Here is a 15,865-nt window from a genome sequence, read left to right as displayed (position 1 = left end):
AACATGAACAAAATGATAAAAAATTAAAATAAATAAAATTTAGGCTTAATACCAGATACATGCGGTGTGTGTATGTATGTAAGGATATAATGGGAAGACAAAAGAGAAGAGAGAAAGAAAAAAAAAAGAAGAAAGCTGCAGTGTTGTCGGGGGGGATGTCTGGTTGGGTCCCAGGGACGAAGAGGCACCAGGGTGAAACCAGGATGAGTCAGGACAGAAATTTTTTATTTTTCTCTCCCCCTCTCCACTCCTATCCAACCACTTCTTTTTATAGTTTGTTTGCTTGTCTGTCCATACTCCCCTTTCACTCCTCCTCCCCCTTCCTTGCTTTTATTGCTCTCTCCTGCCACTTCCAGACCCGTAGGAGGTTGCTGGCCTGTTGCAGGTCAGATACCCTCTAGAACAGCCCCCCGCCCCTACAGGAAGGGTCTGAGGAGCATCTTTCTATTTGAAGGGGGGTTAAATGGAGAATAGGCCCTATGAGATGGTCCCATCATGCAGAGCTATCTTTTGGTTTTGGGAATTGGAACTTGACAGAAGATAGATAAATAAGTATGCAAACCAGTCAGTAAATAAAATAATTAATAAATACATAAATAAAATGAAAATAAATAAATAATAATAATATTGAGAGAATAGTTAAGTAAATGGGTTGTTGAGTCAGCAAGTTTGGTGCATCCAAAAGTTATCCTAAAAGAAAGTAACTTGAACAAAAATATTTCAACAAGATATTCAGAGAGCTGATACTGACCTATAACCACGAGGCGTCCACACTGAGACACGGCAGCCGAGGCCTCGATTCTGTCCCCGAGAACTCGCTCCCACAGAAGGCTCCCAGAGTCCAGGTCTAAAGCCTGCATCCTGTGAGAGTGTGAACCGATGAACGCTGTTGTTTTACCATCGTCTGCTCCTTCATGTACTAAAAGCACCGGGGAGGCGTCCACACATCGACCTGTGTCTGAGGACCAGCTAAGACTGAGTCCCAGAGCTGTGGACTTAACATCACTGCTCTTCTTACTCGCACACTTTTCTCCGAGTGCATCAGCCTGCAAGCTTTTATTCATCTCTGTATTTCTGATTTCTGTCACCTCACCGGCTCTTCTTATAACTTTAACAGCCTGAATGTCAAAGTAATCTGCTCCCCCTTGAGGCCTGTCTGCTGCTATAGAGTCTTTACGTTTTCTCTTCTCTAGCGCCACAGAGGGAGCATCAGCCTGTCGTTTCTTGGCCTCAGACGCTGATGACGGGCTGGTCTTGACTGGCAGCATCAGTGTTACTCTGGCAACGTGACGCAGAACGTCAGAGAAGGTCCCGTCGAGTACGACCTCCAAAAGTTGAGGTGAGGTCGCTCCTGTAGCAGTGAGGATGTCTTCACAGAGGCGCAGCGCCTTCAGAGAATCTCCTCCACTGAACAGGAAGTTGGATTCCTCACCAATAGTTGCATTTTCAGCAAGACCTAGAGTATCCTGTTGATTGGTGGTTCAAAATGTTGAGTGTGCACGTGTTGACAATTAATTATTTTAGAAGTTGTGAAAAACACGCCATACCTGCCACAAAGATTGAAGAGTTTGCTTGAGTTTGGCAACATCTCCCCGTGGAGAATCAGACTCTAAACACTCTCTCTGTCTTTGATAGATTTTCATAAGTGCCTGCATGTCTACTTTTCCTGTCAAAAAACAAAAGACAAAAACACACCATTAGAATCCCTAAAATGCTGCCGTTTTTCCTCATGCGTGTCCGATGCTCACCATGAGGAGTCAGGGATAAGGCCGGGATCAGCACCAGCGTGTCTGGAACGCTGTAAGAAGGTAGCAGCAGAGACAGCTGGTTCAGAATAAGTCCGCTCAGATCTCCGTCTGCGCCGCCTGTCTCCACCCCGTGGCGTTCATCGTCCTCCTGACACTCAGCAGAGGCCAGGGGTGTTTGTTCTGCATGCTGCTGTGCAGGTGGGAGAGGAGAAGCAGCCTTCTGGTCTCCAGATGTGGACGTCACAACAAAGGCGAGCAGTCGCGAGCCTTCATACAGACTCACAGCACAGGCCTCCACCTGAGGCAGACTCATTATGAGCTGGAGGAGGAGGAATAAACAGGAATACTTCTGTCATCCACAAGGTCAGCAAACATACAAAACATGCTAGATGATCATCCTTTGCTGCCTCTGTTCTGGTTGATGTCTTTTGAAAGCGAAGAGCAAGATGTACAAACAAATCTCACCACAAGGTCCATTCTTGAGCTTTTAATTGTAACACATGTTCTTTCTCAGCAGATGGAGTTTGCTCAGTTGTCAAGGAAGGTAGATTAAAGGTCCATGTTGTTTTAAAACTTGAGGTTAAAATTTCAACAGCAGTTTAATTTGCTGAGGAAGATCATGTGATAAGATCAAAAAGTCCTGAACAGATTGCTTGCCAACTGCTGTGCCCAAGGGTCAAGTATGAACTTTCAACCTCAAGATGTCAGAGTATCTGCAGGTCCTGAAAAGCCTTAAAAGCATTGAATTCGCTTTTCTCAAAAAAGGCCTTAGATAAGATAAAACAAAGCAGTTTTTTTTTTATTCCTGAAAAATGACATTGTGACATACACAATTTTTATGTGACAAAAGCAGGTTATGATAGATCACCACCATCTTTTTATTGCTTTTGATATTTTAATGTACATGTACTCAGTTTCTTCTCAATAAATGGAATAAATGCATCTGTACATGACACTGATCATTAATTTTATTAATATTTTGGCAAAACATAATACATAAAAACATCTTACATGCTGCACGCTGTCCAAGTTCACCCGTTTTCCATGGCGTTTAATCGTCCTGTCTCTTCGTCCCAGGTAATACAGCTGTGAGTCTCTAACACTCACCCAGTCTCCAGTAGCTCTCATCATCCCGGGGACAATAGTCTCCTCATCGTCCAGGAGGCACACCCTGTCCTCTCCACCTTTACCAAACACCATAAAGATTTACTTTGATTTTATTCACCTCAGTTTAGTTCATGTGTACTGTACTCACTGAAATCTTTCCCACCTATGAACGCCTGTCCTTCACCCTCAGTTACAACACAGCCAAGTTCATCTCTTACTTCCACCACTGTGTCCATTAGAGGAGTCCCGAGAGGCACGGAGGAAACCGTGCTGCTGGGCCAGAAATGTTAAATGGAGATGTGAAGATATCAAATGTTTTACTGCAAATGATTTAAAAATCAACATTCAGCGGCAAACAGAGGATACTCACGTGTTGTCAAACTGCAGCAGAGACTGTGGGATTTTGTAACAGCAGGCCCAACAGGACACCTCAGTAATACCGTAGATATTGTAGATGTGGGTTTTGTTGTCCTCATGTCTCCAGCTGCTCAGCAGAGACGGTGAGGGGCAGCTCTCTCCACCCAGCGCCAACACACGCAGTGAGGAGCCGGATGACAACACTTCTTGTTTTAGGATACGATGTCCGAAGCGGCCGAGCAGAGTGGGTGTGACCTGTGGAAACACAAAAAAAAAACACATCGTACTAACAGAAAAGACGATCTTGGCAATTCTTAGCTAAATACAGCCTATGATGAATGGACTCGTGCCTGTAGGACAGTTGTCTGGTTATTCTTGAACAGCAGTTGAGCCAGTCGATTGGGTATTTTCTTAATCACAGCAGGGATAATGAGGAGCTGCGCCCCGGATGATAAAGCTAGGAAAATTTCCACCACAGAGGGGTCAAAGGTTAAAGGCGAGGCCAGGAACACCACATCATCTGCACTTATCTGAAACAAAGAGCTGAGAGAGGGGTGCAGTTCATAACAGCATCTAAATATGTAGCGCACTCGATGAAGCAATAGTGAGAAAAAGGTATTATTACTGACCTCAGATGCAGTACATTGGGCAGTATACACTTGTGTGGCACCCTCACAATCTTTGGAAGGCCTGTGGTTCCGGATGTGTGTAGCACATATGCCAAGTCTCCTTGCCCAGCGTCCTTTAACTCTGCAGCTGAAGCACAGAGATCAGCAGCGGTTTGCTCTGTTCCTCGTTTGTGGTCAGCAACCGGCAGCGGTTTGACTCGTACCAGGGTTAGTTTGAACTTGGGCAAGACAACACAAACCTCTGCAGTCACGTGTTGGACGAGAGCTGCCTGGAATCGCTTGATGGGAAGAGGAAAGAAAATCAATGGGCGTATTAATACAAATCTATTCATATTATTGTGATCCTCTAGCTTGCAGAAAGAGGGAAGACTTCAACAAATCACAAATTCATGTTGATGCTGCTAATGAAATACCATTTTAAGATGTTTATTTGTGTCCATATTATGCATATTACTAGATAAAGTTGTACTCAATCAAATAACCACAATAAGTTTAAATGTTACTGTCAAATGTTGTATTTGCAGTTAGACATTAAATAATTATTGTGGTATTTATATTCATAAAATATGAAATATTCAACCTGCAGGAGGTCAGTCTTCACAGCACAGTACTTGAGGCAACACTGGTTCATGACTCGGGCAGAGAGAAGCCCTGGAGCATCTGGGTCCAGAGGGACATAGGCAGCAGGTAACTGCAGGATGCTGACACACAACACGCACACACACAACAACGCAATAAATTATTATCTGTCATGTAATAATACATTATAACATAATAAGACAATTAAGACAATAAGATAATTTATGACGCTGAAGTAAGCTTCCAATTTGCTGATTCCGATCCGGGGTTAAGGGAAAAGTTGAGTTAAGGGAAACATGCATAACAATAGCGGCTGATTCTCCCTTTTTTCACCACTTAGACTTGTGGAAAAGTGATTTCAGATTTGTGAAACCTCTATTTTGCTTATGAAAACTGAGAAAAGGGCGATTTCACAGCTTCTTCCCATCCAGATCACATCAGACAAGGTCCAGTTCAAAAACCACTGTACTTAGACTTGTCAAATCTGGACTAGATTAACAAGGAGACTCCAGTGACTCATTAAAACACAGTTTCAGATTTGTGAAACCAGGGGCGGATCTAGAGGGGGGGCAAGAGGGGCAGCTGACTACTGTAGGTCTTGCCCCCCTAGGTTTTTTAAGATAAATGTATTTTTCAGTCACCACAATGTTCTTAAGGTGTCTAAAGCACTGAAATAAGCAAGAAATAGAAATAAAATCCATGATAAATAATGCTCACTTTGGTCCATGGAAACTGTCAGTATGACACTGCTCCAAACATGCACAGACACACAGTCGCAGAGTCAGAACAACACAACAGACTGACAGCTGCAGCATCTGGAGGTGATGTCAAGTCAGAGGTTTTCTGTGTGAAGTTTAACCAGCCAAACCACTTTAACTCAAAGTTAAATTAGTAGTGAATGTAATTACTGTATCCTAAACTTGATTCAATAATGAGAGCATGTCCATAATCATAACGTTAGCCAAAGGTTAAGTTGCTAGCTAAAACAGCGTTCATCACAAGACGTGATTTGGAAGAGCCTTTGTCATTCTGAGCCTTGATTTTAGTAGATATCAAAAGCTGCATGGCACCGTTGCAATGTTAAAGGACCAGTGTGTAGGATTTAGCCGCATCTAGCGGTGAGGTTTCAGATTGCAACCAACTGAATACCCGTCTCCCTCCCCTTCCAAGCGTATAGGGGAACCTACGGTGGCTGCGAAGTTCACACAAAATGCAAAAGGTCCTCTCTAGAGTCAGTGTTTGGTTTGTCCGTCCTGGGCTACTGTAGAAATATGGCGGTGCAACATGGCAGCCTCTGTGGAAGAGGACCCACTTGTCACTACCCAATCCGTACCAACTGCTCGATCTGTTCTGCACATACCTGTGTATGCATGTGCGGGTCCGCCATCTTGGACAGCTAGGTATGGCAACACCACTTCGACAAACCACATGTTTTTTTTCATTTGTTTGTTTGTTTTTTTAATGTTTATTTTATAGAACACATATACATTAGCAGTTTGTACACATAGACTGTAAAAAATATGGACATAGAGCAGTTTTGAAGCTCAAAGTGGGCAGCTCCAGCTGTTGCCATCTTCGCAGCGCCTGATGCCAATATGTTACTGTCCGTTTAATCACTTGTCGTTTTCTGCTTCTCCAATATAATCAAAAAAAGGAAATACTGTATGTCTTTGATAATGATTTTTAATGACTTCAAATACAGGGGAATATTTATATTTAGCAAGTGGAATTATATTGCTTACATGATATTCCCCAGTGTTGTTACACCATCCAACACTTCCTGACTAGGTCATGTGACACTGGTGGAAAAGCTGTTCTGTGTGAGAAGTTTGAAAGCTGTTGACAATATCTGCTGACAACATCAGACACTATTAAGCAGGAATTATTTAAGAAATATATTTAGAAATATGAGGAAACTTCCCTCACATTTGCAGCATTTCCAATTTAACGTTTTACTCCATAATTCCAAATTCTGTCTGTATATATTAAATAGATACTTTATGCAGTGTAGCACAAACGTATTCAACTCTCTGAAAGCTAAAAAGAGGACACCTATGCAGATGTACTTGTGTAATCTTTTAATGCAGTTTTAAGTTCCATACAATTATATTTCTGCACAGGCATTCGTCTATCAGATATAGAAAGAAGAGTCAAAAAAGACAAATTTTAATTGTGCTCTAGATGTTTATAAGTAAAAGGTATTGTTGTTGATGAGAAATTATATGACTGGAAAATATAAACTCCAAACTCATAATTCCAGAGTTATATCCTGACCCCAATTGTGATATATGTCCAGTAATTAATTGGTTAAAGAGTATTATTTAGTAAAAACTGTATTTAAACTGTGAAACCAAGAAAATAGAAACAAAACAGTATAAACTACAAATATAATATATCTACAAATATAAACACAGTTTTCAAAGGTTTTTTTCCCCAATTTTTAATGTCATTTTCCATACTGTGAAATTTTGAACTGTATTGAAAAAATATACAAAAAACATGTATACTTTTGATGTATTTATGAGAGAAAAGTGTAAAAGTAAAAGGGTCAGAGTAAGAAGTGTTTCTTGTGTGTGTGTTTGTGTGTGTGTTTGTATCCCCACACACACACACAAACACACACACATATTCACAGCATTCTGGATTTTTTAAAAATAATTAAATAATTAAAAATAAATAAATAATTATTTATACATTTATTTATTTACTTTTAGATTGAAAAAAATTCTAGAATGCTTTATGCAAATGAGGCTTTTATTGCATCATAAAAACTGTTCATGTCACAAAGTAATCTCAACTCTACATCTCAGACCTCCAGCAGTGAGACACAGACATCTTTCTGTGAACACTTGCTGTGAACACTTACTGTGAACACTTGCTGTGAACACTTGCTGTGAACACTTACTGTGAACCAGTGCGTCCAGAAACGATCTCAAGATGGAGACAAGTGGAAACAAAAAAAGCAGGAAAGGCAGGAACAAGAGGATCATCAAACATATCCCGCGTACCTCCAATCAGGGTGGTGCTCCCCTCAGCCCAGAAAAAAAGTCTGTCAAGACTGAAGACCGGGCCATCAAAAAGGACCAAGAGGAAAGGGAGAAACCTCAACCGGTGGTGGAGGAAAAGAAAGAAAAACCTCAACCGGTAAACCCATGGAAGAAAAACCTCCAAGAGGGGAGCAACCTGGTGTACTGCCAGGTACATAACAAAGCTGATTACCCTGCCCTGCCGAGACGACATTTCAGGCAGGGTCAGATGAGACAGGAGCCAGAGTTACCAACCACAGCTCCAGAGTCACAGCCTGCCAAATCACCTGAGGAGGCAGAGCCTGTCACAGCTCCCCAAGAGCCAGAGCCTGTCACAGCTCCCCAAGAGCCAGAGTCTGCAACATCACCTGAAGAGCCAGAATCTGTCACAGCTCCTCAGGTGCCAGAGCCTGTCACAGCTCCCCAAGAGCCAGAGCCTGTCACAGCTCCCCAAGAGCCAGAGCCTGCAACAGCTCCTCAGGAGCCAGAGCCTGTCACAGCTCCCCAAGAGCCAGAGTCTGCAACATCACCTGAAGAGCCAGAATCTGTCACAGCTCCTCAGGTGCCAGAGCCTGTCACAGCTCCCCAAGAGCCAGAGCCTGTCACAGCTCCCCAAGAGCCAGAGCCTGCAACAGCTCCTCAGGAGCCAGAGCCTGTCACAGCTCCCCAAGAGCCAGAGCCTGCAACATCACCTGAGGAGCCAAAGCCTGTCACAGCTCCTCAGGAGCCAGAGCCTGTCACAGCTCCCCAAGAGCCAGAGCCTGTCACAGCTCCTCAGGAGCCAGAGCCTGTCACAGCTTCTCAAGAGTCAGAGCCTGCAACACCACCTGAGGAGTCAGAGCCTGTCACAGCTTCTCAGGAGCCAGAGCCTGTCACAGCCCTCCAAGAGCCAGAGCCTAAAACAACTCCTCAGGAGCCAGTGCCTGCAACAGCTCCTCAGGAGCCAGAGCCTGCCACAGCCCTCCAAGAGCCAAAGCCTGCAACAGCTCCTCAGGAGCCAGAGCCTGCCACAGCCCTCCAAGAGCCAGAGCCTGAAACAACTCCTCAGGAGCCAGTGCCTGCCACAGCCCTCCAAGAGCCAGAGCCTGAAACAACTCCTCAGGAGCCAGTGCCTGCCACAGCCCTCCAACAGCCAGAGCCTGCAGCAGCTCCTCAGGAGCCACATCCAACCACATTAACCAAATTATTTGCTGATCTAGGGTTCACTGTGACAGCAGGACAACTGCCTGCATGTCCTGTCCAGAAAACCAGTGTGGAGGTTTACTGTGAGCAGACCAACCAGGCTCTGCTCCAGATCCCTGAGCTTGAGCTTCAGAGGATCGGAGAAGAGAAGGAGGAGCAGATCTCTAAACTGGCAAAGGAGAAAGAAGTCCTGCTAAAAGAGGTAGTGCAATGGAAACAATTGCTGAAGAGCCAAACAACAGAGGCAAACCTCCAGCAAGGATTTCTAAAGGCTCAGCTATCAAAAGAGAGGCAGGCCAACAGTGAAGCGTCTAATAAAATTAGGCAGTTAGAGAACGCTCTGGAGGCTGAGAAGAAAGAGCAGGGAGAGATGGAAATGGTCTTGGCCCAAAACATGGAGTTAACATTTAGAATGGAGGCTACCTTGGTCCAGACAAACAAGGACCTGCAACACAAAACAAACCAGTGGGAGGAGGACAGGTCCCATCTCCTGGCCAAACAGCAGGATGAGACCTCCCGTTTGTTGGCAGCACTCAAGCAGGCTAAAGAGGACCTCGAGAACGAGAGGCGCCAGTGGAAGGAGGAAAAGTCCCTTCTACTGGAGTCTCTCAGTGACAAGACCCCCGAGGTGAGGGAGGGAGCCAGCGGTGGCTTGACTGATCTGTCTGACCTGGAGAAGCAGACAGATGAGATCAAGATAGAAGAACAAGAGCCCAAGAAAAGCAAGAAGAAATCTCTGTGGAAAAGATTCCGCCAGTTATTCAAATAAACTGGAGCTCTCCACCCTGCACCTCTCTCCCACCACCACACCACCTACTATTAACCCTCACCCCTAATCTCCCGTTTACCCTTTTCCTCTCATTAAATGCATAAATATATGAAATGCATGCATTTCATATATTTATGCATTTCCTAATTCCTATTATGTCTGTATGTGTCTGTGTATGTGTGTGTGTGTGTGTGTGCGTGTGTGTGTGTGTATGTGTGTGTATGTGTGCACGTATATCCACGCACATACACACACATAAACACCCATTTAATTTCTTCTCATTAAATACATGAAAAGTATACATTTTTTTGTATATATTTTTCAATACAGTTCAATGTTTTCACATCATGGAAAATGACATTAAAAACATTAAACACATCATTGCTTATTTATTGGAAAAAACTTTTGGAAACTGTGTCTATATTTTCAGATGTTTATACTGTTTTGTTTCTATTGTCTTGGTTTTGCAGTTTAAATACAGTTAAATGTTGATCTTTTTACTAAATAATCCTCTTTAACCCATTAATTACTGGACGTATATCACAATTTGGGGTCAGGATATAACTCTGGAATTATGAGTTTGGAGTTTATATTTTCCAGTCATATAATTTCTCATCAACAACAGTACCTTTTTACTTATAAACATCTAGAGTACAATTAAAAATTGTCAGGGCAAACTCTTCTTTCTATTTCTGATAGACAAATGTATGTGCAGAAATATAATTGTCTGGTACTTAAAACTGCATTAAAAGATCACACAGGTGCATCTGCGTAGGTGTCATCTTATTAGCCTTCAGAGAACTGAATACGTTTGTGCTACACTGCATAAAGTATCTATTTAATGTATACAGACAGAATTTGGAATTATGGAGTAAAAAGGTAAATTGAAAATGCTGCAAATGTGAGGGAAGTTTCCCCATATTTCTGAATATATTTCTTAAACAATTCCTGCTTAAAAGTGTCAGATATTGTCAAACACCAAACACTTTTATATAATAACTCATATGCTGTGAAAAACGTTCGTAAAATCCACGGCTGACACTCAGATCCTATAGGAACAACATGTGTCTGGTTTGTCTAAGAAAAAGACAACATTTGGAATACCTTCCCTAAATATGTATTTAGTTGAATGGGTGGAGTTTAATTTCTGCTGAAATGTGATTACAAAATTGATACGTTACCTGTAAAGTTACCAAATTTTCATGAACAAGCTCTGCTGTCCTGGAAACCGATTTTCAAACATAATTTTTCACCAACTAATTACTACATTTGGAATAACAAGAATATTCAATATAAAAATAAATCACTGTATTGGTTAAATGACTTGTTAATGCTGATGGGCAGTTATTAACGCATAGTGAATTCCTCTCTGAATTCAGGTTATCAGTTACGATCCATTCAATAGTGGTATATTCTTTGGAGAAGTTGACATTACCAAGAATAAATGCTCCAATAAATACATCAGGAATTACATACAAGCTGTAACTCTGCCCCCAGGAGGATTCTTTTGGGCTTCGCTTTATGGAGAAATTATTTGGCAGAAAATTTGGCTAGCATGGGACAAATTTAGTCTTATTAATGAAGTTCAAGAGATTTTCTTTTAAATTTTGCATCAAATATATCCAGCAAAAAGGACATTAGAGAGATTTAGAATTAATATTGAGTGTTCTTGCAATTTCTTTGGATTGAAGAAAAAACAATCTGTCATTGGTTTTGTCACTGTGTGTATACCAGAATATTTTGGGTGGATGTTCAGCATTATATAAGAAGGAAAACTGGGCAAACAATCCGATTTCAGGATAAAGACATTTTTATATGTTTTGAAGGTAATGAGAAGGAAAAAGGTAATTTTTTTGTACACTTAATTTTATTATTGGGAAAATTCCACATTCACAAGAAGAGATGGGCAGAATTCAAACCAAATTTTGGACATTTTTTATCACGAACTGCATCAATGTACCACAATAAGAGGCCTTAAGAATAATAAGGAAATTAAAAACTAACTGTGTTGTTGATAAATTTCTTATGAACCGATGATAAATTATTTTGAATTTGTATTACTTTTTCTAAATACTTTTTGTTTTTTTTTCTTTTCTTGTAAACTTTGCTTACATAGCCCTGGTGTGGACAGTTTTGTGTGTACAAAGAAGCGGAAACCTCCGTGGCTGAAAAATGAAGCCAATGCGGAAGTGCCAAAAACTGCAGTTCCTTGAATGGCCACTTGAGACTGGCTCTAAAAGTGCGTCAATCCCCATAGACCTCCATGTTAAAATGTCCAACTTTACAGCAGAAATAAACATGTTTACAGCCTGGTACAAAAAACAGTTTTGGTCTCTGTAGCTAATTTTCCCTTTCATGACAACTGTACAGAGGATATTTTTAAAAAAAAATTTTTTTTATAACTAACCCGTTTAAATGTTATTAAGCCGTAAAATTATGTATAATTAAGGGACTGGCCTCTTTGAGTGACAGGTCGCTAGCCGCTAGGTCGCTTGTTTCAGTAACCAGGCTTCATTCAGCCCACTTCAGCTCCACCTCTTTGCCCATTTCAGATTAGCTGGGAGTGAGGCGGCATCAGGCGCTGCGAAAATGGCTATGGCTGGAGCCACCCGCAGTGAGCTTCAAAACCGCTCTACGTCCATATTTTTTTTTACAATCTATGTGAACAAACTGTTAATGTATGTGTGTTCTATAAAATAAACAATAAACAAACAAACAAACGAAAAAAACATGTGGTTTGTCCAAGTGGTGTTGCCATACTTGGCTGTCCAAGATGGTGGATCCGCTCAAATCCTGCAGTGACAGATGTATTAATAGCAAGCCCCCAGGAACAGCGCCGGGCTAGTGGCCAAACCGTGTAGGTAAACATCCCTTTTAAGCCCACCGAATCCGCTTTTCAGACATTTTTCATATATAATGCCCCAATTTAAGTGAGAACATTTTTGTTAAAATGAAAGTCTAATCTCTCATTTGAAGTGTCAATAATTCATTTATTCCAGTTTGTTATTATTGTTTAATTTGTCAAAATATGTCAAAAGTCCGGCATGGGGTTAATGGGTACCTAACGTACCCTTTAAACCCATGGGTGTTCCAAATAAGCCCACTTTATAATTTGTTGATAAATGCTGGTTGAAAGTACGAAGATGTTTTTATGAAGATTTCTGAACACCAACTGACTGAAAGAAAATAATTCAATACTAATGTTCAAGGGATGGTAAATGAGTCAATTTCAGGATTTACAATTAAACAATAAATTTAACTGATTTTCAAATGTTAATCACATTTAGGCTAATGGTTTGAAAACATTGTAAGAACACATTTTAAAACCATTCAGTTCATTGTGGGGTAACATTAAAACATACAGTTCATTGTGAGGAGACATAAGTCATAACATCTTGAAGCTCATTATCTCATCTTAAACTAAAACTTATCTGAAAAGTAAAGATCAGAAAAATATTGCTTATGTTAGGATAGAATATAGGGCTGTCCAGAATGAATTGACCTATTTAATGTCAGTGATATTTAAATATGGGTAGTAATTATCTGATTTATTGAGCTGATTCATGAAGTGAGGTTAAAATTAGGGAGGAAAATGGTTCAAAAGTCAAAAGGGACAAAATCCCCATTAAAACACAGTCAAGTAGGCTTAATGGGAGCAGGTGGGCTTAAAGGGAACATCAGTGAATTTATGGTTAAAAGACAGAATATTTTATTCTATGCACATGACATTAAAAAAAAATACCTATATGAAATAAATCTATACATGGTGGGCTAACATAACATAAAGAATATTAATTGATCATGCTGAGAAATAATTAGTTATACTCATTTATATCCACCCCAAACAGTGGGATTTTTTGGGAAGCATCCCCTTAAGCCCACCAGATAAAAATGTTAATTAAAAAATAAATAAAGATAAACATACACATTTATTATCTATTTAACAGTATAATAATGTAAACTGCACACAAAAATGTAAACTATATAGACTTATCATGCTATATGTCATTGCAATGAACCATACTATGCAGCTACTGTATTGATGCAGCATGTGGTCTGTTTGCTTGCTTGCTAAAACTCATATTTTGATTTCAAAAGAAACAATATTTCTGATTCAAGTAATATTCTAACATATGTCTTATTCAAATCAATAATCTCTTAAAATAACAATTGAGTATTTACCAAAAGTAGGAGTAGAAATATGCAAAAAATGTTATGTTCTCAGGATACCAAAATCACCAAAGTTTTCTTGCAACTTCTTTTGGGAAGCAGGCACATGTCACACATATGCTTCGATAACTCAATATTGACAAATCTGATTGACTTACAATAAAAAGTGTCATTTATGTAACAAGCAGTTTCATGGGAAGAAACATCAAACAGCAAAAAATTATGATGTGTTTTTAAAAAAAAATTTGACTCAGAAGTTGCAAGTGGGCTTATATGGTTCGTGGACTTAATAGGGATGTTTACCCTAATTACAACGTCATGTGATGCTATTGGGCCCAAAAAGACTTTTTCCCATAGACTTACATTGTAAAAGAGACGTCTGTAAGTAAGCAGATCATTTTTTTAAGCATCACAACTCCCACATAATGACTCATTTCACTATCAGGAGTTGATCCATCCATTGATTGAATCGTTTTATCCCCATTCAAGTTAGCCACAGAGCTAAATTGAAAGTTAGCAGTCTCGGCCAGCGGAAGTCTCTACTGAGCATGCTCTATGGATGCATTGGGCCCATAGAGCATGTGCAGTATGTCTTCATCCAGGTATTTCTTTACAATGAGAAGTGGCTTTTTTGGCTTCACACCCCACTGAGCAACTTTCATGGGAATGAATGAATAAACTCTACACACTGCACCTTTAAGCTATGTTTGAATCCATCACATTTAGGGAGTGAGTTGTGGAGACTGTAGCCTAATAACTGAACATCATTGCTAGGAGATCTATTATTTTTGTTTGATTAACAAATACATAACTGCCCTCCTAACATAGTAAGATACAGCACAGAGTCGAAACACACACAGGCTGCTGCCTTCTTGACTGTCAGACTGAATATATTAGCCATGAGGGGATTAATTAGTCTAAATATCTCTCAGTGTTAAATCTGATTGACTTGATTGTTTTATTGTAATTTATTAACTACATACTCCTACAGTGTAATGTAATACATGACTTTTAACCAAAAGATCCTCTCACATCTTGACTACTGTAGGTCAGAGTAGTTGGACTCCCGTGCAGTGCAGACCAAAAATGAAAAGGAAGGGCAAAAGTGGTGATATTTCCAGCTTTTTCAGCAAGAAAACTCAGTATTGATATTAGATATGTTTGTGAAATGTTTTTCACAACTGTCACCTTTAGCTGTCTTAAAAAACTGGTTGAACATGACTTGATGGTTAGTGCAAAGCCAGTAAGAGCTGCACAGTGTTTTGGATGAATGTTGGTATCTTGTTCCTGTTGTCCATCATTAAGAATGTGTGTATCAAAATAACACAATGTAAGAATAAATATAAAATATATTAATGGATCTTTTTGTTAACCCATTTACCTACAGAATGGTATTATTTTTATTTGGGGATCACATGTCAACCCTGCCAAAACCTCTTGCCACCCCATGTCAAATTTTCTAGATCTGTGTGAAACCTTTATTTTGTTGTTTTTTTCCCTACCCAGACCACATTAGACCAGGTCAAGTTAAAAAACAACTATACCTAGACTCATCAAACTTGTACTAGATTATTATTATTAAGATTGGCAAGTCTAAATATAGTGGGGTTTTTTTTTTTTATCTGGACCTGGTCTGACGTAGTCTGGATGAGGAAAAAGCTGTGAAATTGCCCTTTTTTCTGTTTTCATAAGATAGAGGTTTCACAAATCTGAAATCACTTTTTTCACAAGTGTTGAAAAAACGGAGAATCAGCCTCTAAGTATCATTATTTATGTTTCTCTTCACCTCGAATCAGAAGCAGACTTGAGCTTCAGTCATTTCTCATAGCATGGTAATTCAAACTTGTCTAGCCCACACACTGACATACACATTATGTTTTGACAATAAGTGCTAAACCTTCAGTAACAACAGTAGACTCACCCCAAAATCCAGACAGGTGTGAACAAGTCATCACTACAATACAGGCCGATCACGCCGTTGTGCAAAGAGCAGTTGTCCCGCAGAATATGAGACAGTTCACCGGCAAGTTCAGACAGATCTCTGTACCGCAGAGACACTGGACTCCCCGAAACTGACCCATCATCATATACCACAGCTGCCCGGTGAGCGTGTAGAGAGGCGGCGGCGGCTACAAGATCCTGCAGCGTCCCAGCAGCCATGCTGATGATGAGTTCACTGACCACCTGCTAATCCTCCACCCATGCTCATTTTAATGCATATGTTATTCGGTTCACGTAAAGGATGCTTTGTTTATATTTTATACCCAGTCCATGTGATATGACGGAGCTAGGATCACG

General features: G+C 40.4%; 2 protein-coding genes across 4 annotated transcripts in view; one reads left to right on the top strand and one right to left on the bottom strand.

Moving 5' to 3' along the window:
- aasdh (aminoadipate-semialdehyde dehydrogenase) overlaps positions 1–15,865 on the bottom strand; it is a 19,063-nt gene extending 3,198 nt beyond the window's left edge. The window contains exons 1-10 of one of the 3 annotated variants that reach the window (XM_044362635.1): positions 15,489–15,865; positions 4,422–4,542; positions 3,842–4,119; positions 3,563–3,755; positions 3,226–3,467; positions 3,019–3,128; positions 2,760–2,932; positions 1,749–2,067; positions 1,548–1,666; positions 752–1,466 (exon numbers count right to left, since the gene is read on the bottom strand). In XM_044362635.1, coding sequence (XP_044218570.1) covers positions 752–1,466; positions 1,548–1,666; positions 1,749–2,067; positions 2,760–2,932; positions 3,019–3,128; positions 3,226–3,467; positions 3,563–3,755; positions 3,842–4,119; positions 4,422–4,542; positions 15,489–15,727 — 2,509 coding nt within the window. In that variant the 5' untranslated portion in view covers positions 15,728–15,865. Of the gene's footprint in view, positions 1–751; positions 1,467–1,547; positions 1,667–1,748; positions 2,068–2,759; positions 2,933–3,018; positions 3,129–3,225; positions 3,468–3,562; positions 3,756–3,841; positions 4,120–4,421; positions 4,543–5,780; positions 5,866–15,488 lie in introns of those variants that run through there. The other 2 variants (XM_044362636.1, XM_044362637.1) reach the window with 2 other exon arrangements.
- On the top strand, positions 7,186–9,565 carry LOC122989633 (coiled-coil domain-containing protein 86-like). The gene is made up of 2 exons (XM_044362642.1): positions 7,186–7,846; positions 8,171–9,565. The coding sequence occupies exons 1-2, from the start codon at positions 7,358–7,360 to the stop codon at positions 9,395–9,397; spliced, it is 1,716 nt and encodes a 571-aa protein (XP_044218577.1). The 5' UTR covers positions 7,186–7,357; the 3' UTR covers positions 9,398–9,565.

This window comes from Thunnus albacares, chromosome 9, assembly GCF_914725855.1.
Source record: "Thunnus albacares chromosome 9, fThuAlb1.1, whole genome shotgun sequence".
Lineage (NCBI taxonomy): Eukaryota > Metazoa > Chordata > Actinopteri > Scombriformes > Scombridae > Thunnus > Thunnus albacares.
The sequence above is the reverse complement of the archived record's forward strand: the minus strand, read 5'-3'. Positions and strand labels throughout refer to the sequence as shown.